Source organism: Aquarana catesbeiana, linkage group LG04 (assembly GCF_042186555.1).
Source record: "Aquarana catesbeiana isolate 2022-GZ linkage group LG04, ASM4218655v1, whole genome shotgun sequence".
NCBI lineage: Eukaryota > Metazoa > Chordata > Amphibia > Anura > Ranidae > Aquarana > Aquarana catesbeiana.
In genome coordinates this window covers 522,492,515-522,514,458 of record NC_133327.1, presented here as the reverse complement: position 1 = coordinate 522,514,458, position 21,944 = coordinate 522,492,515, and the positions used below count along the sequence as shown (strand labels likewise).

General features: G+C 41.7%; 1 protein-coding gene across 5 annotated transcripts in view; it reads right to left on the bottom strand.

Annotated features, from left to right (window-relative positions):
• Window positions 1-21,944, bottom strand: part of GRM1 (glutamate metabotropic receptor 1) — a 697,757-nt gene that overhangs the window by 455,286 nt on the left and 220,527 nt on the right. For all 5 annotated transcript variants that reach the window (XM_073627812.1, XM_073627814.1, XM_073627815.1 and 2 more), the window contains exon 3: window positions 15,376-15,625. In XM_073627812.1, the coding sequence (XP_073483913.1) occupies window positions 15,376-15,625 (250 nt within the window). The remainder of the gene's footprint in view (window positions 1-15,375; window positions 15,626-21,944) is intronic.

The window sequence follows — 21,944 nt, the reverse complement described above, 5'->3', positions numbered from 1 at the left end:
AAATAAGGGCATTAGCCAATGCATCCCATTGGGTAATACATTTAAAAGAGCGAACAAAAGTCCTGGATGGCTTAACTACAATGTAAAAATGCATATAAAAGCAAAGGAGAAGGCCTTCAAAAAATACAAGGTTGAGGGATCATCATCAGCATTCAGACTTTATATATAATGCAACAAGAAATGTAGGGGTGCAATTAGGGTGGCTAAGATAGAACACGAATGACACATAGCGGAGGAAAGCAAAAAAATTCCCAAGAAATTCTTTAAGTATGTAATCAAATAAAGAATGAGGGAGGTTATCTGGTTACAAAGGATGGGGAGATGGCGAAGGTATTGAATTTATTCTTCTCCTCAGTCTTCACAAGGGAATCAGGGGGCTTCAGTAACCAAAACTGCAGTGTTTATCCTCAAGCACCTCCATGGTTAACAGAGGACAGAATTAAAATTAGACTTGGGAAACTTAACAATAATAAATTACCGGGACCAGATGTCTTGCACCCAAGGGTACTTAGGGAACTCAGTCAAGTAATTGCCAGACCATTGTTCCTAATTTTTGCTGACAGTCTACTGACTGGAATGGTACCAGCTGATTGGAGAAAAGCCAATGTAGCACCAATATTTAAAAAGGGCCCAAAATACATCCCTGGAAATTACAGACAAGTTAACCTAACATCAATAGTATGCAAACTCTTGGAGGGGATGATAAGGGACTATATACATGATTCTAGTAATGAGAACGGTATCATTAGTAGCAATCAGCATGGACTCATGAAGAATTTTTCTTGCCAAACCAATCTATTAACCTTCTAGGAGGAGGTGAGTTGCCATCTAGATAAAGGAAGGCTTATAAAAATGGTGTATCTGGATTTTGCAAAAGCGTTTGACACAGTTCCCCATAAACATTTACTGTACAAAATAAGGTCGGTTGGCATGGACCATAGGGTAAGTACATGGATTGAAAACTGGCCACAAGGACAAGCTCAGAGGGTGGTCATAAATAGGGAGTTTTGCAGACAATACTAAACTAAGCAGGGCAATAACTTCTCCGCAGGATGTGGAAACCTTGCAAAAAGATCTGAACAAATTAATGGGGAGGGCAACTACATGGCAAATGAGGTTTAATGTAGAAAAATGTAAAATAATGCATTTGGGTGGCAAAAATATGAATTAAATCTATACACGGGGGCAGAACCTCTGCGGGAAACTAGGATGGAAAAGGACCTGGGGATCCTAGTAGATGATGGGCTCAGCAATGGCATGCAAAGCCAAGCTGCTGCTAACAAAGCAAACAGAATATTGGCATGCATTAAAAAGGGGATCAACTCCATAGATAAAACGATAATTCTCCCGCTCTACAAGACTCTACTCTGGCCGCACCTAGAGTATGCTGTCCAGTTCTGGGCACCAGTCATCAGGAAGGATGTACTGGAAATGGAGAGAGTACAAAGAAGGGAAACAAAGCTAATAAAGGGTCTGGAGGATGTTAGTTATGAGGAAAGGTTGCAAGCGCTGAACTTTTTCTCTCTGGAGAGGAGACGCTTGAGAGGAGTTCTTCCCCTGGCAGCTAGGGGAGTCCCTCAACTCCAGCAGTGCTGGTCCCTGACTGGTTTCACCAATGTCACTCAATGGAGCGTACTTATTGGGATGCTCCAGCCCTGGATTGGCCTCCCTGGCACTTCCCCCTCTACCCTTTCTGACTGTCATCCATCTACTCTTTTCTAGTGCCTGCACTTTTTTGTCTCCACCCACCTCTGTGCTGGCCCTTTTTAGCATGCTTGGATATGATTTCAATTTACAAATACCGTATTGGTGACCCCACAATAGGGATAAAACTTTTTTGCAGAAGGGAGTTTAACAGGACATGTGGCCACTCATTAAAATTAGAAGAAAATAGGTTTAACCTTAAACTACGTAGAGGGTTCTTTACTGTAAGAGCGGCAAGGATGTGGAATTCCCTTCCACAGGTGGAGGTATCAGCAGCGAGCAGCGATAGTTTCAAAAAACTATTAGATAAGCACCTGAATGACCACAACATACAGGGATATACAATGTAATACTGACATATAATCGCACACATAGGTTGGACTTGATGAACTTGTATCTTTTTTCAACCTCACCTACTATGTATCTTTGTTTTGGGGTTCTTAGTATTTTTCTACCAAAAATGCAGATTTTGACAAGTGTGAAAAATTAAAACTGGACCTCAAGTTGCTAACGTGGTGAAAAATATGCAGTTATGTTTTTTGAGAGTCTCCAAGGTATATACTAAAAAGAGATAAATATTTGGTAGGCTGATGACAGCCAAAACTGTAAAACATAATACACCAATAGGTGGTAGGAACTTTCAGACGTGAATGTGTAGTCAGATGAAGGAACTTCAAACAAGTCCAATAGCTCTGAGAAGGTGGCTGCAGGACAGCAAAGCTGTGGGTACCCAGTAATAGCTCAAATCACAGAAATACAGAAAGGAACACCAAAATTTGATGAAAGAGTCTTAACATAAAACAGTGGGCTCCATTCACTAAAGCAGATCGCATGCGATATTTAGGTGTCCAGACACATTTTCCCTAAATATCACATGCGATTCTGAACTTGTCAATTCACTACACTCGGTAAATACAGCATTAAAAGGGGTTAAAGTCAATTTGCAGAAGAAAATAAATAATTAAATGCAGGTGGTAATTAAGTAGTGATCCATGCATGCAGTATTTAAAGAATGTAAAAATATAATAGCCAACTTTGAGTAGTCCCTGCCTTTTTTGGGTACGTTCTCTCAACAGAAACCTAAGTATGGACATATGGAAATCATTGGGGTTTATTTACTTAAAGTATAACTAAAAGTAAAACTTGTTTAAGTTTTGGATAGAGTGGGGGTGGATTAGAACACCTGTCAGGTTTTCATTGTTGTCTGTACCCCCATTAGGGAGGTTCACTCTGTCTATTTGTCCTGTTTACCATTATCATTGAAAGTAAAAGTAAAATTAAATCCCATATTTTGGGTTGTCCCCAGAAAAGTAATAGAGGGGGAATCTTCCAATCTAGACACTAGTTCTGGTGAACTGGGGTGCACCAATGGATTCCTTTAATTTGTAGGGATTTTCTCTCACTTCCTGTTTTGGTTATGGAACAGGAATTGAAGGTAAATCTCCCCAAAGGAACACAAATGGCAAAAAAATAACTTACTCTAACCAAAATTAAAAAGAAAATATTGCCCATAGTTCTACAGTGGTTGGACAAAAATATGAAAACATCACGTAAAAGAATGACATTGCTACGTAATATGGTGTTGGACTTTGGTATCCATGACTCAAGATGACCTGAATTCTCCTGGGAATTGACAAATATAAGACTTGGATGGTGGATAATTGAATCTGATACCACTCTTCAGGCAAAAAGTATTCCAGTTCTTGCAGAGATGCTGGAGGTGGAAAATTAGCCCAGATCTTGTTCTCCAAAATTGATCATAATGGATCTATGATATTGAGGTCTGGCGACTGCGGCACCCAGGGAAGGTGCAATACTTCATCTACATGCTCATAAAACCATGATTTGACAACACCAGCTGTGTGAATTGGAGCATTATTGTCTTGGTAAGTGGCACTGTCTTCAGGAAACAATGTTTGCACAACGGGGCGCACATGGTCGGCCAAAATTTGTAAATAGTTGCTGGCAGTGACTCTACCTTTCAAGGTAATGATGGGGCCTGAAGAATACCAAGATATGGCTACCCGAACCATGATTGCGCCACCATGCTGGTTGCACAAGACAATCCTGGTCGTAAACTTGGGATGGTGTTGGCCACGCGTAAACACGTCCGGTGGTTGGGAACAGTGTGAAGCTTGATTCATATTACAATATTACAGTCTTCCATTGATCGATAGTCCATGATGTATGGGTGTTGCACCACTCTCTCCTCTTCTGAGCATTATTAACTAGTGGTTTGACAATTGCAACTCACCTGTGAATGTTTTGGTTATGAAGTTCCCTTCGCACAGTTTTTGTGGACACGAGCTTTGGAAGACTGAAATTTAGCTCTGCAGTAAATTTTGCAGCAGTTGATTTCTTATTCCATGTCATAAACCCTTGCAATGTCCTTTTTTCTTTTTCGGTCAGCTGACCATGTTGACCACGCTTATGCTTATCAGACAACGTTTTCCCGGAAACTGTATATGCCGTCAAACCTTTTGATATGGCATGTCATGACACTGCAAACAAATTGGCAACTTCAGTCGCAGAGGCACAAGCTAAGCAGGCACCAACAATTTGCCCTCTTTGAAACTCAGTAAGCTCTGACATGACTCTGTATTACTAGAAGTACACGCAGGGAATGACGAAAGTGAGGCTTCCCAGCTAGGTTTCTCACACAGCGGAGGCAAAAGAATGTGAGGAAAGGGGGATAGCATGTTTTAACGCACCCCCTTTTTCCTCATGGTATGGTGGCTGTAGGCATTTCAAGCAGACCATTTATTAATTCTAATGGGTGGGGGGGCATGGGATAACTAAAAAAAAGGTCAGCTGATAGAGAATGTTCTGGAAAGTTCTCAGGGGGTCCTCTAGAATACGTAATTTAAGGTCACTTGACCCCCCCAGAACATTCTGGAAATTTCCAGGACCCCTATTTAAGCAGGAGGCTGATGGGGGTCTTTGTCAGCCCCCAGAGGGATATGTGAAGAGCGCCCCACTATATTCGGCCATCTTTTGACGCTATAGTCAAAAGATGGCTACAGCGCAGTTGTCCAGTTCAGGGAGAGCATCCATGGATATGCTTCATGAACCCTGCCTCCTGGGACACGCATCAGGCGCACTCTGTGACTGCTGTGTCCCTTAAAAAGGACAGCTGTACAGACCACGGTAAAGGGCCAATCACAACGGCCCTTTGCTATATGATCAGCTGTGTCCAATCACAGCTGATCACATGTAAACAGACTTGCTGGTTATTGGCAGTCCTTTTCTGACATGCTGTGTCTGTGGGAGGAAAGGATTGCCATTCACTGGCAAGCCTGTCAGCACATTGATTACACTTATAATCAGGGCACTGATCATCAGTGCAGCCCCATCAGTGCCAAACAGTGCCCATCAGTGCTACCTATCAGTGCCCATCAGTAAAAAAACAGGCATTTTACAATACAATCCTCAGCATACATAGCTCTACTCAGGCTACTGAACCTTGAAAAAAAAACCATTGGGCGCTACACATGATGGGGCAGCAACGTAATCACGCTGGGACAAGGTGGAGCTGTGTATGCTGAGGATTGTATTGTGAAATGCCCATTTTTTTACTTCCGAAATGGATTTTTATAGGGAAATAAATACTTTTTATTTTTTATTTATATTTTATTAGGGATTCGCACTATGGTTCTTTCCCCTTGTCTCCTATATGATTGACACTATGCTGAGAGCTGCTGAGAGTTATGGATTTGGAGTGTACAGCCAGTGGGAGCGGTGTCACTTATAACACTGCAAAGCGCATATAGACCTCCTTTAATTAGTGAGGTCTGTTCAAGCAGGAGAGAAGACACCCATAGGTGGGGTAAAGGGCACTGTGGTGATCAGAGGCAATTACTGAAGAGCTTTTGGTGTATGGGACTGCAACCTTTTTTTCACGGACATTGAATCATTTATTTAATGACTGTACATATTATGCCCCGTACACACGGTCGGACATTGATCGGACATTCCGACAACAAAATCCTAGGATTTTTTCCGACGGATGTTGGCTCAAACTTGTCTTGCATACACACGGTCACACAAAGTTGTCGGAAAATCCAATCGTTCTGAACGCGGTGACGTAAAACACATACGTTGGGACTATAAACGGGGCAGTAGCCAATAACTTTCATCTCTTTATTTATTCTGAGCATGCGTGGCACTTTGTGCGTCGGATTTGTGTACACGCGATCGGAAATTCCGACAACGGATTTTGTTGTCGGAAAATTTTATAGCCTGCTCTCAAACTTTGTCGGAAAATCCGATGGAAAAAGTCCGATGGAGCCCACGCATGGTCGGAATTTCCGACAACACGCTCCGATCGCACATTTTCCTTCTGAAAATCCGACCCTGTGCACGGGGCATTAGACTTGTGCACAACGGAAAATTTCATTTAGTTTCGGTTCGTGGTCATTCGTAAAATACATAATTTCGTTCTATTATATTCGTTATGTTACGTTAATGTGTTTTGGGATAATTTGTTATTTCTGTAGAGTGTCGATATTCGTTATACTGATTCTCGAATCATGTCGAATTCATTTGTTATATCCGCTATAATTTCTTTCATATTAGTTGAAATTCGATATTTATGTATGTATATTGATTCGTAATAATGATTCGTAGTTTGGAAAGTCGTTTGTTTATTGAATCTATTAACACACACAATGACAATATCTCTTCTCCTCTGCTCAAATACAATGCAACACCCTTCTCACTCAGTTCTTAGGAACTTTCTTAGCAGTTCTTAGCACTTTGCCAATAATCCAACCTCCAGCACAAAATTAATCAGCTGATTGGACTGTAAGATTTACTTTGAGTTGACCTTTTGTTTCATTAGATCTTTAACGAATTACCAAATCATGTTGAATTAATTCATTATATCCGCTATAATTTCTTTCGTATTAGTTGAAATTCGTTATCCTTTTATTCGGACATTCGGATGCAAGATGCAAAATTTGGTCGAATTTCAATTCATTATGAAACGGATTGCACATGTCTATATATTTAAAAGAAAAGATGAACTCACGTAAATGTATTACATATATAGATGATTTTTACACTTTTGAGATATTTATTTATGCACTATAATTTGAATGCACTATATTGAATGAGAGCGCTGCACTTTTTTTGTGACTATATATACAGTATCTCACAAAAGTGAGTACAGCCCTCACATTTTGGAAATATTTTATTCTATCTTTTCATGTGACCACACTGAAAAAATGACACTTTGCTACAATGTAAAGTAGCGAGTGTACAGCTTGTATAACAGTGTCAATTTGCTGTCCCCTCAAAATAACTCCGCTGGCAACAAAACTGATTACACCCCTAAGTGAAAATGTCCAAATTGGGCCCAATTAGCCATTTTCCCTCCCCGGTGTCATGTGACTTGTTAGTGTTACAAAGTTTTGGGTATGAATGGGAAGCAGGTATGTTAAATTTGGTGTTATCACTCTCACTCTCTCATACTGCTCACTGGAAGTTCAACATGGCACCTCATGGCAAAGAACTCTCTGTGGATCTGAAAAAAAGAATTGTTGCTTTACATAAAGATGGCCTAGGCTAAAAGAAGATTTCCAAGACTCTGAAACTGAGCTGCAGCACGGTGGCCAAGACCATACAGCAGTTTAAGAGGACCGGTTCCACTCAGAACAGGCCTCACCATGGTCGACCAAAGAAGTTGAGTGCACTTGCTCAGGGTCATATCGAGAGGTTGTCTTTGGAAAATAGAAGTATAAGTGCTGCCGACATTGTAGCAGAGGTTGAAGGGGTGGGGGGGTCAGTCTGTCAGTGCTCAGACCATAAGCTGCACACTGCATCAAGTTGCCTGCATGGCTTTCATCCCAGAAGGGATCTTCTAAGAAGCCTCTTCTAAAGATGATGCACAAGAAAGCCTGCAAACAGTTTGCTGACAAGCAGACTAAGGACATGGATTACTGGAACCATGTCCTGTGGTTTGATGAGACCAAGATAAACTTATCTGGTTCAGATGGTGTCAAGCGTGTGTGGCAGCAACCAGTTGAGGAGTACAAAGACAAGTGTGCCTTGCCTACAGTCAAGTATGGTGGTGGGAGTGTCATGGTCTGGGGCTGTATGAGTGCTACCAGCACTGTGGAACTACAGTTCATTGAGGGAACCATGAATGCCAACATGTACTTTGACATACCGAAGCTGAGCATGATCCCCTCCTTTTGGAGACTGGGATGCAGGGCAGTATTCTAACATGATAAAGACCCCAAACACACCTCCAAGACGACCACTGACTTGCTAAAGAAGCTGAGTGTAAAGGTGATGGACTGGCCAAGTATGTCTCCAGACCTAAAACCTACAGTATTGAGCATCTGTGGGGCATCCTCAAATGGAAGGTGGAGGAGCACAAGGTCTCTAACATCCACCAGCTCCATCATGTTGTCATGGGGGAGTGGTGGAGGACTCCAGTGGCAACATGTGAAGCTCTGGTGAACTCCATATCCAAGAGGGTTAAGGCAGTGCTGGAAAATAATGGTGGCCACACAAAATAATGGCACTTTACGCCCAATTTTGACATTTTCACTTAGGGGTGTACTCACTTTTGTTGCCAGCGGTTTAGACATTAAAGGCTTTCGGGACAGATAATTTACACTCTTATACAAGCTGTACACTCACTACTTTTAGCAAAGTATCATTTCTTCAGTGTTGTCACATGAAAAGATATAATAAAATATTTACAAAAATGTGAGGGGTGTACTCACTTTTGTGAGATACTGTATTTATTGCAATTTGTACAGGTGGTTGGATGCATAATGGTGCCAGCTGCTTACTATAGTATACAGAGTTGAGTAATAGGTGGTTTATACAAAGGGATAGCCCGGAAAGTTTTTTCACATGTTTATAATGTAGAGTTGCAACCTTTTTTTTTTTTTTTTGCCTTCTATGTCCCATTGGGGAGATTTACCTTCACTTCCTGTCCCATTGCCAAAAACAGGAAGTGAGAGGAAATACCTGCAAATGAAGGGAATCCCTTGGAGTCCCCCAGGTCCCAGAAGTAGTGTCCCCATTGGAAAATGTCGCTCTTTTACTTTTCTTGGGGCAACCCAAAATTTGGGATTTTCTTTTAATTTCACTTTCAATGATAATTGTAAACAGGATAAATAGAGGTGAATCAGCACAGACAGCAGTCAAATCCTAATAGGTATTCTAATACCTTTCTACCCTATCCAAGTTAGTTATCTCAACCTTATCCAAAAAGTTTTTTCTTTAGTTATACTTTAACCGATTGCCGAACAGCCGCCGCAGTTGTACTGCGGCAACATGGCTCGGCTGCGCGAATCACCGTCATGTTACGTCGCTTCCAGATTTGGCCACTAGCCCCCCTCCCACTGAGCCGTTGCGCGTGCCCAGCGCTTGCGATCACCGCCCGGCTCCCGTGATCGCTCAGGGCACATGTGTATGTAAACACACAGTTTCTGGTTCTCTGAGGGGAGAACAGACAGATCGTCTGTTCATACAGAGTATGAACAGCGATCTGTCCTCTCCCCTACACAGTCCACTCCCCCCTTCAGTTAGAACACACAATAGGGAACACATTAACTCCTTGATCCCCCCCTAGTGGTTAACCCCTTCACTGCTAGTAACATTTTTACAGTCATCAATGCATTTTTATAGCACTGATCGCTGTAAAAATGCCAATGGTCCCAAAAATGTGTCAAAATTGTCCAACATGTCCACCATAATGTCGCAATCCCGATAAAAATCGCAGATCGCTTCCATTACTAGTAAAAAAAAAAATTAATAATAAAAATGCCATAAAACTATCCCCTATTTTGTAGACGCTATAACTTTTGCGCAAACCAATCAATATACACTTATTGAGATTTTTTTCTACCAAAAATATGTAGAAGAATACATATCGGCCTAAACTGAGGAAAAAAATTGTTTTTTTTATATATTTTTGGGGGTTTATAATATAGCAAAAAGTAAAAAATATTGTGTTTTTTAAAAAATTGTCGCCCTTTATGTGTTTATAGCGCAAAAAATAAAAACCGCAAAGGTGATCAAATACCACTAAAAGAAAGCTCTATTTGTGGGAAAAAAAGGACATCAATTTTGTTTGGGTGCAACATCGCACGACCGTGCAATTGTCAGTTAAAATGGCGTAGTGCCGAATCGCATAAAGTGCTCTGGTCAGGAAGGGGGTAAAATCTTTCGGGGCTGAAGTAAATACAAAATATCTTTATAAATGTCAAATACTGAAAGAAAATAGTATCTAAAACCACACAGATATATAAATACCCTTCTTCCACCAATAAAAAAGAAAATATTGTATTTTTTATTGGTGGAAGAAGGGTATTTATATGTGTGTGATTTTTGATACTATTTTCATTCAATATTTGACATTTATAAAGATATGTTGTATTTACTTAAAATCACTAAATTGTTTTTGATGCCATGTGTGTCCTGTGAAAGCAGCTTCCCTTTGACTGGTATTCTAGTCACCTTTTTTTCTCTTGTATTAGTACATATGATGCAGGGACTGCACTGATTTACAACCCCTGGCAAAAAGTATGGAATCACCGCTCTTGGAAAATGTTCATTCAATTGTTTAATTGTGTAGAAAAAGAAATAATCACAGAGATGCCTCAAAACTATTTTCATTTAACATTCCAACCTTCTGGCTTTAAGAAACAATTAAAAAAAGAAAAAAAGAGAGAAAACTCTAGTCAATTGCAACTGTTTTTGCAGATCAAGCAGAGGAAAAGCAATCATGGACTGTGGATGACCGGATGAAAGTGATATTCAGGGATGAATTACAAATCTGCATTGGGCAGGGTGATAATGCTGGAATTTTTGTTTGGTGCCGTTCCAATGAAATGTATGAAGACGACTGCCTGAAGAAAACATACAAATTTCCACAATCATTGATGATATGGGGTTGCATGTCAGGTAAAGGTACGGGGGAGATGACGGTCATTAAATCTTCAATAAATGCACAAGTTTATATTGAGATTTTGGACACTTTTCTTATTCCATCAATTGAAAGGACGTTAGTTGATGATGACATCATTTTTCAGGATGTAATGTAATGCAGATGTTTGTTTTAGAATTGCAAAGTACGTAGTGATTCCATAATATTTTCTTCAGATTTGAGTGATTCCATATTTTTTTCCTCTGCTTGATCTGCAAAAACAGTTGCAATTGATTACAGTTTTCTTTCTTTTTTTTCTTTTTTTAAGTGTTTCTTAAAGCCAGAAGGTTGGAATGTTAAATGAAAATAGTTTTGAGGCATGTCTGTGATTATTTATTTTTCTACACAATTAAACAATTGAATGAACATTTTCCAAGAGTGGTGATTCCATACTTTTTGCCATTGGTTGTATAAGCTGACATATTTCCAAGGTTTAACTTAAGAGGTGTTCTAATTCTTCTCCACTCTATCCATCCCACTGGATATCACATGAGTTAAAATACCACATGGTTTCATGAGATATATATACTGCATATTTCAGGAAAATACCGCATACAGTATTTTAGAATTTTTTTTTAGTGAATGCCCAAATTTTTTTTAAAAAAAAGGTTATGCGGTATTTCACCGCATTTTTTAAAGTGGTAGATACCACTTCATGAATGGAGCCTGCTATGAGTGCCAAATATACATACTTTGTTAGGGCATCCATTTTAAAGAGGATGAATAACTTTAGGGATAAATTCTAAGTGTGAACATCTTAAGGCCCATACACACGATACGAAAATTGGAGGTAAAATTACGTTCGACAAATGATCTGCCGTTTTTCATATGGTGAGTGACCTCTTCACTTTTGACATGAGACTAGCATGCAACAAAAAACAGGAGAACATTCGTCCGAAAATCTGATCGTGTGTACGAGGCTTTATACATAGTTACATTGGTTCAGCTTGGACCAATGTAATTATGCATATACTTTATCTGCTCCATGCCCCTGGAAGTTGGAAATCATTGAAGCATACACCACTACTACAGTGATCTCCGCTTGCTTCTGATCCTGCCCCAAGCAGCTGCGCTGCTGCATTTTCAACACAGGGGGTTGACCGCTTGTCACATTTCTCCATTCAGAGAATTTGTTGCATTGTTTAATGAATGCAAAACCATCTCTAATTGGATGAGGTGGAAAGTGTGACAACACCACACTGCCTCTCCACCAATTAGAAAACACTTTGCATTCATTCAGAAAATGCAAAGCACTCTATGGAATTGATTTACTAAAGGCAAATCCACTCGGCACTGCAAGTGCACTTGAAAGTGCACTTGGAAGTGCTGTTGCTGTAGATCTAAAGGGAAGATCTAAAATGAGGGGAAGCTCTGCTGATTTTATCAACCAATCATGTGCAGGCTAAAATGCTGTTTTTTTAAATTTTCCTTGCATGTCCCCCTCTTATCTACAGCGACTACACTCGCAAATGCGCTTGTAGCGCAAAGTGGATTTGCCTTTTGTAAATAACCACCTATGCATGATGCTGGTGCTGAGCAGCCAACCTTCTGTGTTCAGAATGCAGCAGAGCAGCTGCTCAGGACAGGACCTGGAAGCAAATAGAGATCACTGGACTAGCGGTGTCTACTTCAGTAATTTCCAGCTTTCAAGGGGATCGTCCAGTATGGCATATGCATAGCTACATCAGTCCAAGCTGGACCAATATAACTATGTATAATATATACATGGCTAAAATTCTTCTTTAGCTGCAGTTGTGAAACAGTTTAGTGTGCATTTTTTTTAACTGTCTATTTTGAGAGCAGCAAGTACATCTAGACACAGTTGGCCTAAATCTCACTGTGAGACTGACCTACATTGTCTAGCTTAGGACATCCTAGTTTCATGACTTTTCTCTATCCTTCAGCCAGAGCACTATAAGCTAAGCAGTGTCAATGAGAAGAAAAGTGTTAAAGCTAGAGCTATGAGAGGGCTATGCTGGGAGGCATCAGGAAGGACAGATGGAAATTGAATCTAGAAAAGATCTTTGTAGGACAATTGTGAAAAACTGGACTCTGTAGAAAAGACTATCATTTGAAAATCAGACCAACAGTTTTAACAGAAATAGGGAGTTCTCAAATAATTTCTGGCAAAGTAGTGAACAATGAAAATAACCCACCACCAGTGACTCCAATATTTGCTCCCTTAAAGAGTAACAGGCAGTGATAGAAACATCAGCATCCAAAATTTTCGGGTGCATCTGTGGTTCCACCTATTGGGTGCTATATAGTGTAACTGTGTCCATGAAGCTCTGAGGTGGCAGCTGGTGGGTGGAATCACAAAGTGCAGCAGGGAGATGCAGGCATCCATTATGCTCAGAAAATGCTACTGTCTATACAAGAGTATAAGTATCGGAGTTACCTATTGTGGGAATAGTAAGTATTGTTATAATATTTTTTTAGTGACAAAGTTGCTTTAAGTATATTATACTTTAAAATAGACACATTCTTCTAGTCTCATAAATATGTGTACATGTCAATATTAATGTCCTATGCACAGTTATCTTACATGGCAACATTTTCATGCCAAGAAGTAATACAGAGTAGGGATGGGCCGAACACCCCCCGGTTCGGTTCGCACCAGAACTTACCGAACAGGCAAAAAATGCGGCAGAACACACGAACACCGTTAAAGTCTATGGGACACGAACATGAATAATCAAAAGTGCTCATTTTAAAGGCTTATATGCAAGTTATTGTCATAAAAAGTGTTTGGGGACCCGATTCCTGCCCCAGGGGACATGTATCAATGCAAAAACAGTTTTAAAAACGTCCGTTTTTTCGGGAGCAGTGATTTTAATAATGCTTATAGTGAAACAATAAAAGTGAAATATTCCTGTAATACCTGGGGGGTGTCTATAGTATGCCTGTAAAGTGGCGCATTTTTCCCATGATTAGAACAGTCCCTGCACAAAATGACATTTCTAAAGAAAAAAAAGTCATTTAAAACTATTTGCGGCTATAATGAATTGTCGGTCCCGGCAATACAGATAAAAGAAGTCATTTTAAAAAATGGCATGGGATCCCCCCAGTCCATTACCAGGCCCTTTGGGTCCGGTATGAATATTAAGGGGAAACCTGAACCAAAATTTAAAAAAAAATTGCATGGGGGTCCCCCCAAATTCCATGCCAGGCCCTTCAGGTCTGGTATGGATATTAAGGGGAACCCCGCACCAAAATTAAAAAAAAAATGGTGTGGGGTCCCCCTCAAAATCCATACCAGACCCTTCAGATCTGGTATGGATTTTAAGGGGAACCCCGTGCCAAAATGTTAAAAAAAAATGGCGTGGGGGTCCCCCCAAAAATCCATACCAGACCCTTATTCGAGCACGCAACCTGGCAGGCTTCAGGAAAAGAGGGCGGAAGAGAGAGCGCCCCCCCTCCTGAACCATACCAGGCCACATGCCCTCAACATGGGGAGGGTGTTTTGGAGTAGCCCCCAAAGCACCTTGTCCCCATGTTGATGGGGACAAGGGCCTCATCCCCACAACCCTTGCCCGGTGGTTGTGGGTGGGGGCTTATCGGAATCTGGAAGCCCCCTTTAACAAGGGGACCCCCAGATCCTGGCCTCCCCTCCTGTGTGAAATGGTAGTGTGGTTCGGGGTTAAATTTCAGTACCATTAGCGGTAACCCCCGAGCCACACTCGGGATTGCATCGCAGGATCCTGGTACGGTATACTAACCTTGTCCCCAGGATCCCCCCACTGTGTCCGTGGGCTTTGTCCTCTGTGTGATGGCTACGTTCCCTGCGAGTGTCACGACGCACGGGGCGAAGCCCGGTGGCAAATTAAAAAAATTTAAAAATCATAATACATACAGTACAGTGTAATCTTACAGATTACATTACCGTATAAAATTATTTCATGTCCCTTTTGTCCCTAGTGCTTTGTCCAGTGCCCTGCATGCACTTTTATATTCTATATACTGTTCTTTCTGCCTGGAAACTTGAGATTGTCCATGGCAACCAAAAAGTGTCCCTTTACGTCAAAAGTGGTTTAAGACCAGCTAGAAAACAGCAATAGTAAATTAGAACACTTGCAGAATTGAGCAATAGTGAATCGTGGGGAAATTAATTTTATTATTATATTATTCTTTTTTATAATTATTAATTTTTATTTATTATATTATAATTTATGATTTTGTGTTTCAAACTGTATCATACCCGGGATATCTACTAGACTCTTGTTTGGACAGATTTAAGTGTGTTATTGCTAAGAATTACAGGCCTAAAATATAATACACCAAATTTCTATGCAAAATAACTGTACCGCTTTGAGACGCAAATATCTGACATAATCATACCGCCAGGGAGGTTACAATCACTGCTCCCAAAAAAACTGAAGTTTTTAAAACTTTTTTTTGCATTGATACATGTCCCCTGGGGCAGGACCCGGGTCCCCAAACACTTTTTATGACAATACCGTGCAAATAAGCCTTTAAAATGAACACTTGATTTTTCATGTTAATGTCCTATAGACTTTAACGGTGTTCCGGCAGCTTTGGAATTTGCCCCGAACACCGCATATTGTTCGGTGTTCTGCAGAACATCCAAACAACCAAAGTTCAGCCTGAACTTATGCTCGGGCAGAACCGTTCGCCCATCCCTAATACAGAGTAATTAGCTTTTAATGAAGGAAAACATTTTACAGAACTATATGCACATAAAGCTTAAAGAATAAAAATCTTACCTTCCAATAAGCAGAAATTCACCAAGTACAGCTTTACGTTTCATAGCCATCAGCAGCCCTCTTACTGTCATTCCCTCGCAAAAACAAACCACCACTCTTGCTTTTGGTAGTCTTTCCCGAAGTTTACTAAGCAACCGATCAAAGCTTTTCTCACCAGCATTGCTATAGATTTTATCGTGATGCGCTATGCACAGGCCTTCTTGCGCGGCTAGTTCCCTAAAGGCTTCCATTCCACTTTCTCCATAGTTTCCTTAAAAAAAGCACATACCTTATTTTAGTATTGTTGCAGTTACACCAAAATGTTCATTGTAATGTTTTGCAGTTTAATTATGAACTCTGGGTAAATATAAAAGAATGTGCTGTATCATTTGATATACAGTATTATTAGACATAATTTATACAAGAGGCAAGTAGTGTAAGTACCAGACTTTTTCTTGGAACAAGTACAGCACTGATCAGACAGAGAGGGAAGAGAAGTAAAAGAGCATGCCGATAACAGAAGAGCACAGAATGACAAAGAGATATGTTCTTTAGTGTGCTGCATTCATATTTACTGTCTAGTCATAGGCTGTTTGAGGGGAGGCATAAATTCTTTTTTACAATTTGTACCTACAGGTAAGCTTATAGTAAGCCCTACCTGTATGTACAGTGAACACCTCCTAAATGTTCGCCGTTTAGGAGATATTCACATCGACTATAACTGATGATGTCACTGCACATGCGCAGTGATGCTCTGCATTTAGGGCACACCAAGTGCTGTGCTGTGATGATGACTCCTGTGTGCATGCACGGGAGTGACATCAGCTCAGGCTGGCTATTCAAACAGCAAGGGAGCATGAACCCAGAAGAAGACAGAGTGAAGATGGGAGCGCTGGCAGCAGTAAGACTGCCATAATAATATGTAATGTAATGTCCACCAAAAGGCCTCACAGTCTAAATGGTAACGATAGCAGAGGAAGGGAGGAGTGAACCAACAGATCCCACACACAGCCGTTTGGTGGACATTGTCCTGGTAATATTTTTGCTCATACTATTACTGGCTGTTGTATAACTTGCTTTTTGGTCAATATAGTTCTTCAGATAGTTGCATCTATTTATCTAATGAGCTACATAGCTAAAGTGAATAAACAATTTACTTCTTCTTAATTTATTTGTCTTCATTCCACCATATCCACCTCTTTGCCCTCTCATCTAATTTTCTGGTTCCTCCCTGTCCTTCTCTAGCTCAACTCATCTCCCTTACTGCCACATCCCTCCAACTCCTTTTTTTTTCCTAATTTCTTTTCTTTTTCTTCCAATTCTTGTTTTACCCCAAACCCTGTGCAAAAAAATAAATAAATAAAATAAATAAAAATAATTTACTTGTGTTATGCACAGGAGTGTAGAGCTCCATCATGACTGATGTGAAGATGATAATATATTATTCAATGTAATTCTGGCACTGCCTTGGAAGTTTGGTTGTCAGTCTTGCCCTTAGCTGCCCCTGTGCTTGCTTGAGAGAGTCTTTTTAGCTAGTCTAATTACTATGATCAGGAAAATCTAATTTGATATGCCTTCATGTTCTCCCTATGAAGCGGACCTAGCTGTCTGAGTAATGCATTGAGAGTTACTTTCATTCAACTGTTTACTCTGCCTCATAATATGGTATTCATTGCACCATAGAGTAAGGATGTATGTTAAATGTATTTTGTTGGTATATTAAAACAGTGATGCGGTGGCATATGGAGTATTATGTAAATGGAAGCTTTTTCAGTAACAATTTGCACACTACCATTTTTTTTTATTTTATGCAAATTTTCAGAACGAGAAATTTTTTTTTTTATTATTGTTTAAAGTCTGGACTTCTTGTTCTTGAGATATTTGCACATGTATACAGATGAGGCACCTTTTTGTTTTGTGCTTTGGTTTTACTCTACAAAGCAATCTTGCACTGAAAACTGTGTTTGCTGCCTTGCTGAAATAAAATGCAGGAAAACCTGCTAGACTGTCCCCAGGTGTCCCTGTCTTGTGATTGGGTTACTGATGCTGTTACTAGTTCAGCATGTCCCTCTTACAAAATATGTGCGTGTGTGTGTTTAACTTTAAAATTCTTTTATTTTCTGATTATGTGACATTAGCCTTCATAGCTGTGAGCTTGTTTTGGAATGACCCTATGAATCAAGCATTACATTTAGCCGTAACGAAGATAAAATGATTCTAAACCCTCCAGATCGGAAATCCTTGCCCAAGGCATAGTATTAAAAATATAAGGACATTCCAAGCACAAATGCTATTTCTGCTTTTTTTAGAACTCAGCATAAATAAAACAAGCAAGCCCCTGCTTTAAATATGTCCAAAACATTTTTTTTCTCAAATAAAGTTTTTATTGGAACAAAACAAAGAAAAACCGTACAGTTTACATAGAAAAACCAGCAACGATCCCTACAGTCATTACAGAAATATATCACCAATCATCATGGAATCCAGGCATATATGGTTCAATAGTACAATCCATGCACACATCACTCAGTATTCATTAGGATAGGATACAATTTACCGTTAACCCCAAGAGTCTCCTTGCCTTATCACCACTCATGAGGTCTGTCTCCTCCACAAAGAGTAGCTCAGCACTCCTTCTAATTCCTGCCTACACCTCTAAGTTACCTGAACAAATTATGTCAACAGCCTGTCCATCACTAGGTCAATAGGCAAAATGCCAGTGGTGTCTAGCCAGGGCGACCATAGTTTATCAAATTTATTTGGGCGTCCCCTATGTTGATATATGTATTTCTCCAGCCGGAGTGTGTCCCCATCTGTGCCAACCATTCCTTCAACGCAGGAGGGTCAGTCGCCTTCCAAGTAGTAAATCCAAGGGTTAGGGAGCGCAAGGCCTCCCCTCTCCTTGGACTTCTGTAGTTGTTCAAGTTTAATTTGTGGGGGTTTGTTAAGCCAGATAAAAGCCCTGAAGATAGAGTTGATTATACGAAACACCTTAAGGGGGATCCCCATAGGGGTATTGTGGAGCATATATAAAAGCTGTGGCATAAACACCATCTTAATAAGGTTTACCTGCCCTACCAGGGACATTTTAAGGCGGGACCAGATTTTGGCTCGAATCCTATTCATGAGAGGGGACAAGTTCAGTGAAACAAAATCCCTGGGTTCAGGAGCGACCTGCACACCCAGATATTTAAGGCTGGGTGTAACTGGCACCCCCCGGACCGTTTGCGTCTCGCTGTCCGGACTTGTGTCCAGCCTCATGAGAGAAGACTTGGACCAGTTTATCACAAGCCCCGAGTACCCCAAGCGATTCATTTGTGTCCCCAAGAAACAGCATGGTATCGTCTGCATATAGCATGAGTTTCTCATGGATTTCTTTGTATTGGAAGCTCCTGATTCGCTGGTTGGCCCTAATTTGGGCCGCCATGAGCTCAATGGCGATGGCAAATAGGAGAGGGGGATAATGGGCATCCCTGCCCAGTACCTCTATGTAGTTGAAATGGTAAGGAGACATGTCCCGCCTCCTGTATCACTGCTTGTGGTGAACAGTAGATCAACTGGACCCAGGAAAGGAATCCTTTGCCAAAGCCAAACCTGCCCATGACCGCCCAAAGGTACTGTCACTCTATGCTATCAAATGCTTTATGTGCATCCAGCGACAGCAGTACCCTGTCACCCTCATTGTCTGATCTAATCCGTAGGTTTAGGAAAAGTCTACAAAGGTTAATAGCAGTGGACTTTTGGGGCATAAAACCCGACTGGTCCGAGTGGATGATGCTGGAGATAACTCCATTAAGCCGTATTGCAAGGACCTTGGCCAGAATCGTCCCCTGGGGCCTTAAAGTTGGGGAAAAGGCTAAGCGCCTCCTGTAGTTCCTCAATCTTGATAGGGGCATCTAGCAGTGATTTCTGTGTGTCCGTTAAACTGGGTAGCTCTATTCCTTGCAAATATTCATGCAAATATTCATGCAGATCAGCCGGTGTGTGATCCACTTGAGACTTATACAGATCCAAGTAAAACACCACCAGCGTCCGCATTATAAGATCAGGGGTGTTTACCAGTCTTCCTCCTCCTTGGTGTAATGCACCAATAGATGGGGAGGTCTTTGAGGCCCTTGCTATCTTTGCCAGTAGTCTTCCCGTCTGTTCCCCCTCCTTATAGAATGCTAGCCTATTGAAAAACCTTTTCCAGTCTGCCACAGATCCAGTGATTCTATCCACTGCTTCCTGGGCGGCTAGCCAGGGCTCCCTTGCTACATTTGACGGATCTGCTACAAACTCCACTTCTAAACGACTGACCAGCCGGGCACCCCCTGTTGGGCACTTGTTTTTGATTTCACCCCATTTACCTCATTGACGAGTAGGACTCTTAAGAATGCTTTAAATGTATCCCACGTTGAGTTGAGATCAGGGTGTTCCGCATGTCGCGTCCAGAATTCAGAGATCTCCTCGGATATCCATTCTGGGGCAGGGAACAGATTGAGCCAAAATGCATTCAGTTTCCACGGAGCTCTGGGCAGATCCGTGGCCGGTTTGGCCAATACAGATACCACCAAGGGCGAGTGGTCCGACACGCCCCTCACCAGATATTGAATGTCCTGCAGGAGGGGTGCCGTCCGAGGGGTGCATAGGCAGAGGTCGATCCTAGACAGGGAGAGGTGTGCTTTAGAAAAACAAGAGAATTGTTTTTGCTATGGGTTGCGGTCCCGCTATGGATCAATCCATCCAACCTCCTCCGTGAATTACCGCAGTGTCGTTCGAGCCATTTTGCAGCCATTCACTGGGGGCGGATGTTTGTCCAAAGCTGGGTCCATATAGCAATTCAAATCACCCAATACAATAAAAGGAGCACCAGGACTGCCCAGCTGGTATGTCAACAATATGCTTAGCAGTTCTAAACTGAAAGGTGGTGGCACATAAACAGCAGTGATTATGCATTTCAACTGATAAATCCTGCACAGCAATATCACATATCTGCCTTCAACATCTATTAACTTATTTATTAGTTGGAAATCAACCATGCAGTGTACCAGGACACTCACACCCCTGGAGTATGAGGTGCAAGTAGAGTGGTAGGCCCATGCCACCCATCAGTAGTTCACACAAGGTAGAGAGTCTGGTACCAGATGTGTCTCCTGTAAGGCATATATGGCAGGGGAGTGTTTTTTGAGAATGGTGGATACCATAGTGTGCTTTAGGGGGCTATGTAGACCTCTAACGTTCTAAGAGAGTATCGGTAACACACTCATTTGTCAGCATAAAGGTATATGAAATGTGACAAGGCAGTTCTAGAGACATAGGTGCCCAGGGCAGTGTACAATCATTTCTTTCCAGACCTTGCCGGTCAAAAGAGAGGGGCATGCCTGAGTCATGGTGCCATGTCTGATCAAGTGGACCCACCCATAACAGAGTCCTCCATGAGGTCATGTCCTCACCCGTAGTGTCGGTTCCACGACAGTTGCTGGTTAAAACAGTAAAAAAGAAAAAAGTTAAACAGAACGCCAAGGGAACCCTGGGCCTGCTGAGGCCCCTACCTGGGGCCAAGCCTGCCAATTCACATTCCTGAGGTTCACAGGCAGTATGGCGGGGTTGTAGCCAGGGGAAAACATATGGTCAGTCTAACCTATCCAACTGACAATCCACTCGTCCAGCGGGGGCCGAATTGGTGGGAAACAATTTGTATTAAGTCTCCAAATGGTACTTAGAAGTCTCACTTTCTCTCATCGCTAATGACATAGGTAAAGGTTGTGGCTTCCCAGCCAAACAGGTTGACATGTTACAAACTTTGATCTGGTGAAATAGGGTGTCAGTCTCCCTCCGCAGCCCCCCTCCCGGCCTGGCGAAATACATGTTCGTTGGTATCTAACCAGGAGGAAGCGTCTTCAGCTGACTCAAAAAAGTGTGACTGTCCCCCTGCAGAGATCCGCAACTTTGCAGGGAACAGCATGGCGTAGGTGGCCCGTAGAGTCTTTTCTTTATATCTGTAAATCTGGCTCTGCGTTTTTGTACTTCTTGTAATAGAGTAGCCAGGCCAGTAGAGTGCGGGGTGGGTGCCCTGGTAGAAGGGGTCTGGATGGGACTCTGTGTGCCCGTTCGACCCAGTATAGTGGGGTAAACACCTCCTTGCCAAAGATCTCCAGGAGCCATCTCTCCACAAATTCTGTGGGGTCCCTGCCCTCTGTCTTTTCTGGGAGCCCCACAATGCGTATGTTGTTCCTGCGCAAACGATTTTCAATGTCTTTTGACTTAAGTTCGTTCGTCCTGGCAATCCTGGCTGTAATTTACGTGTCTCTAAGGAGTGGGGTTAGCTTATCCTCGAGATCGCTGATGCGGCCCTCAGCAGCCGTAGTGCGTTCTCTGGTTTTCTGCAGGTCATGTTTAATGAAGCCCAGCTCCTCTTTAAGGCCCCCAAAGTGCTCCTGGAGGGTGTGTACAGACGCTGTGCATCTATGCACTGTTTTCAGTATAGCAGCCAGGGTGGGTTTCTCTCCCTTATTCCCCTCCTCCTCCCCCTCTGTGTCTGGGGATGGCTGATTAGTGTCCTGCGAGGGGCCTTGTGCAGACCATGCATCCTCTGGCTGTGAGTGAAA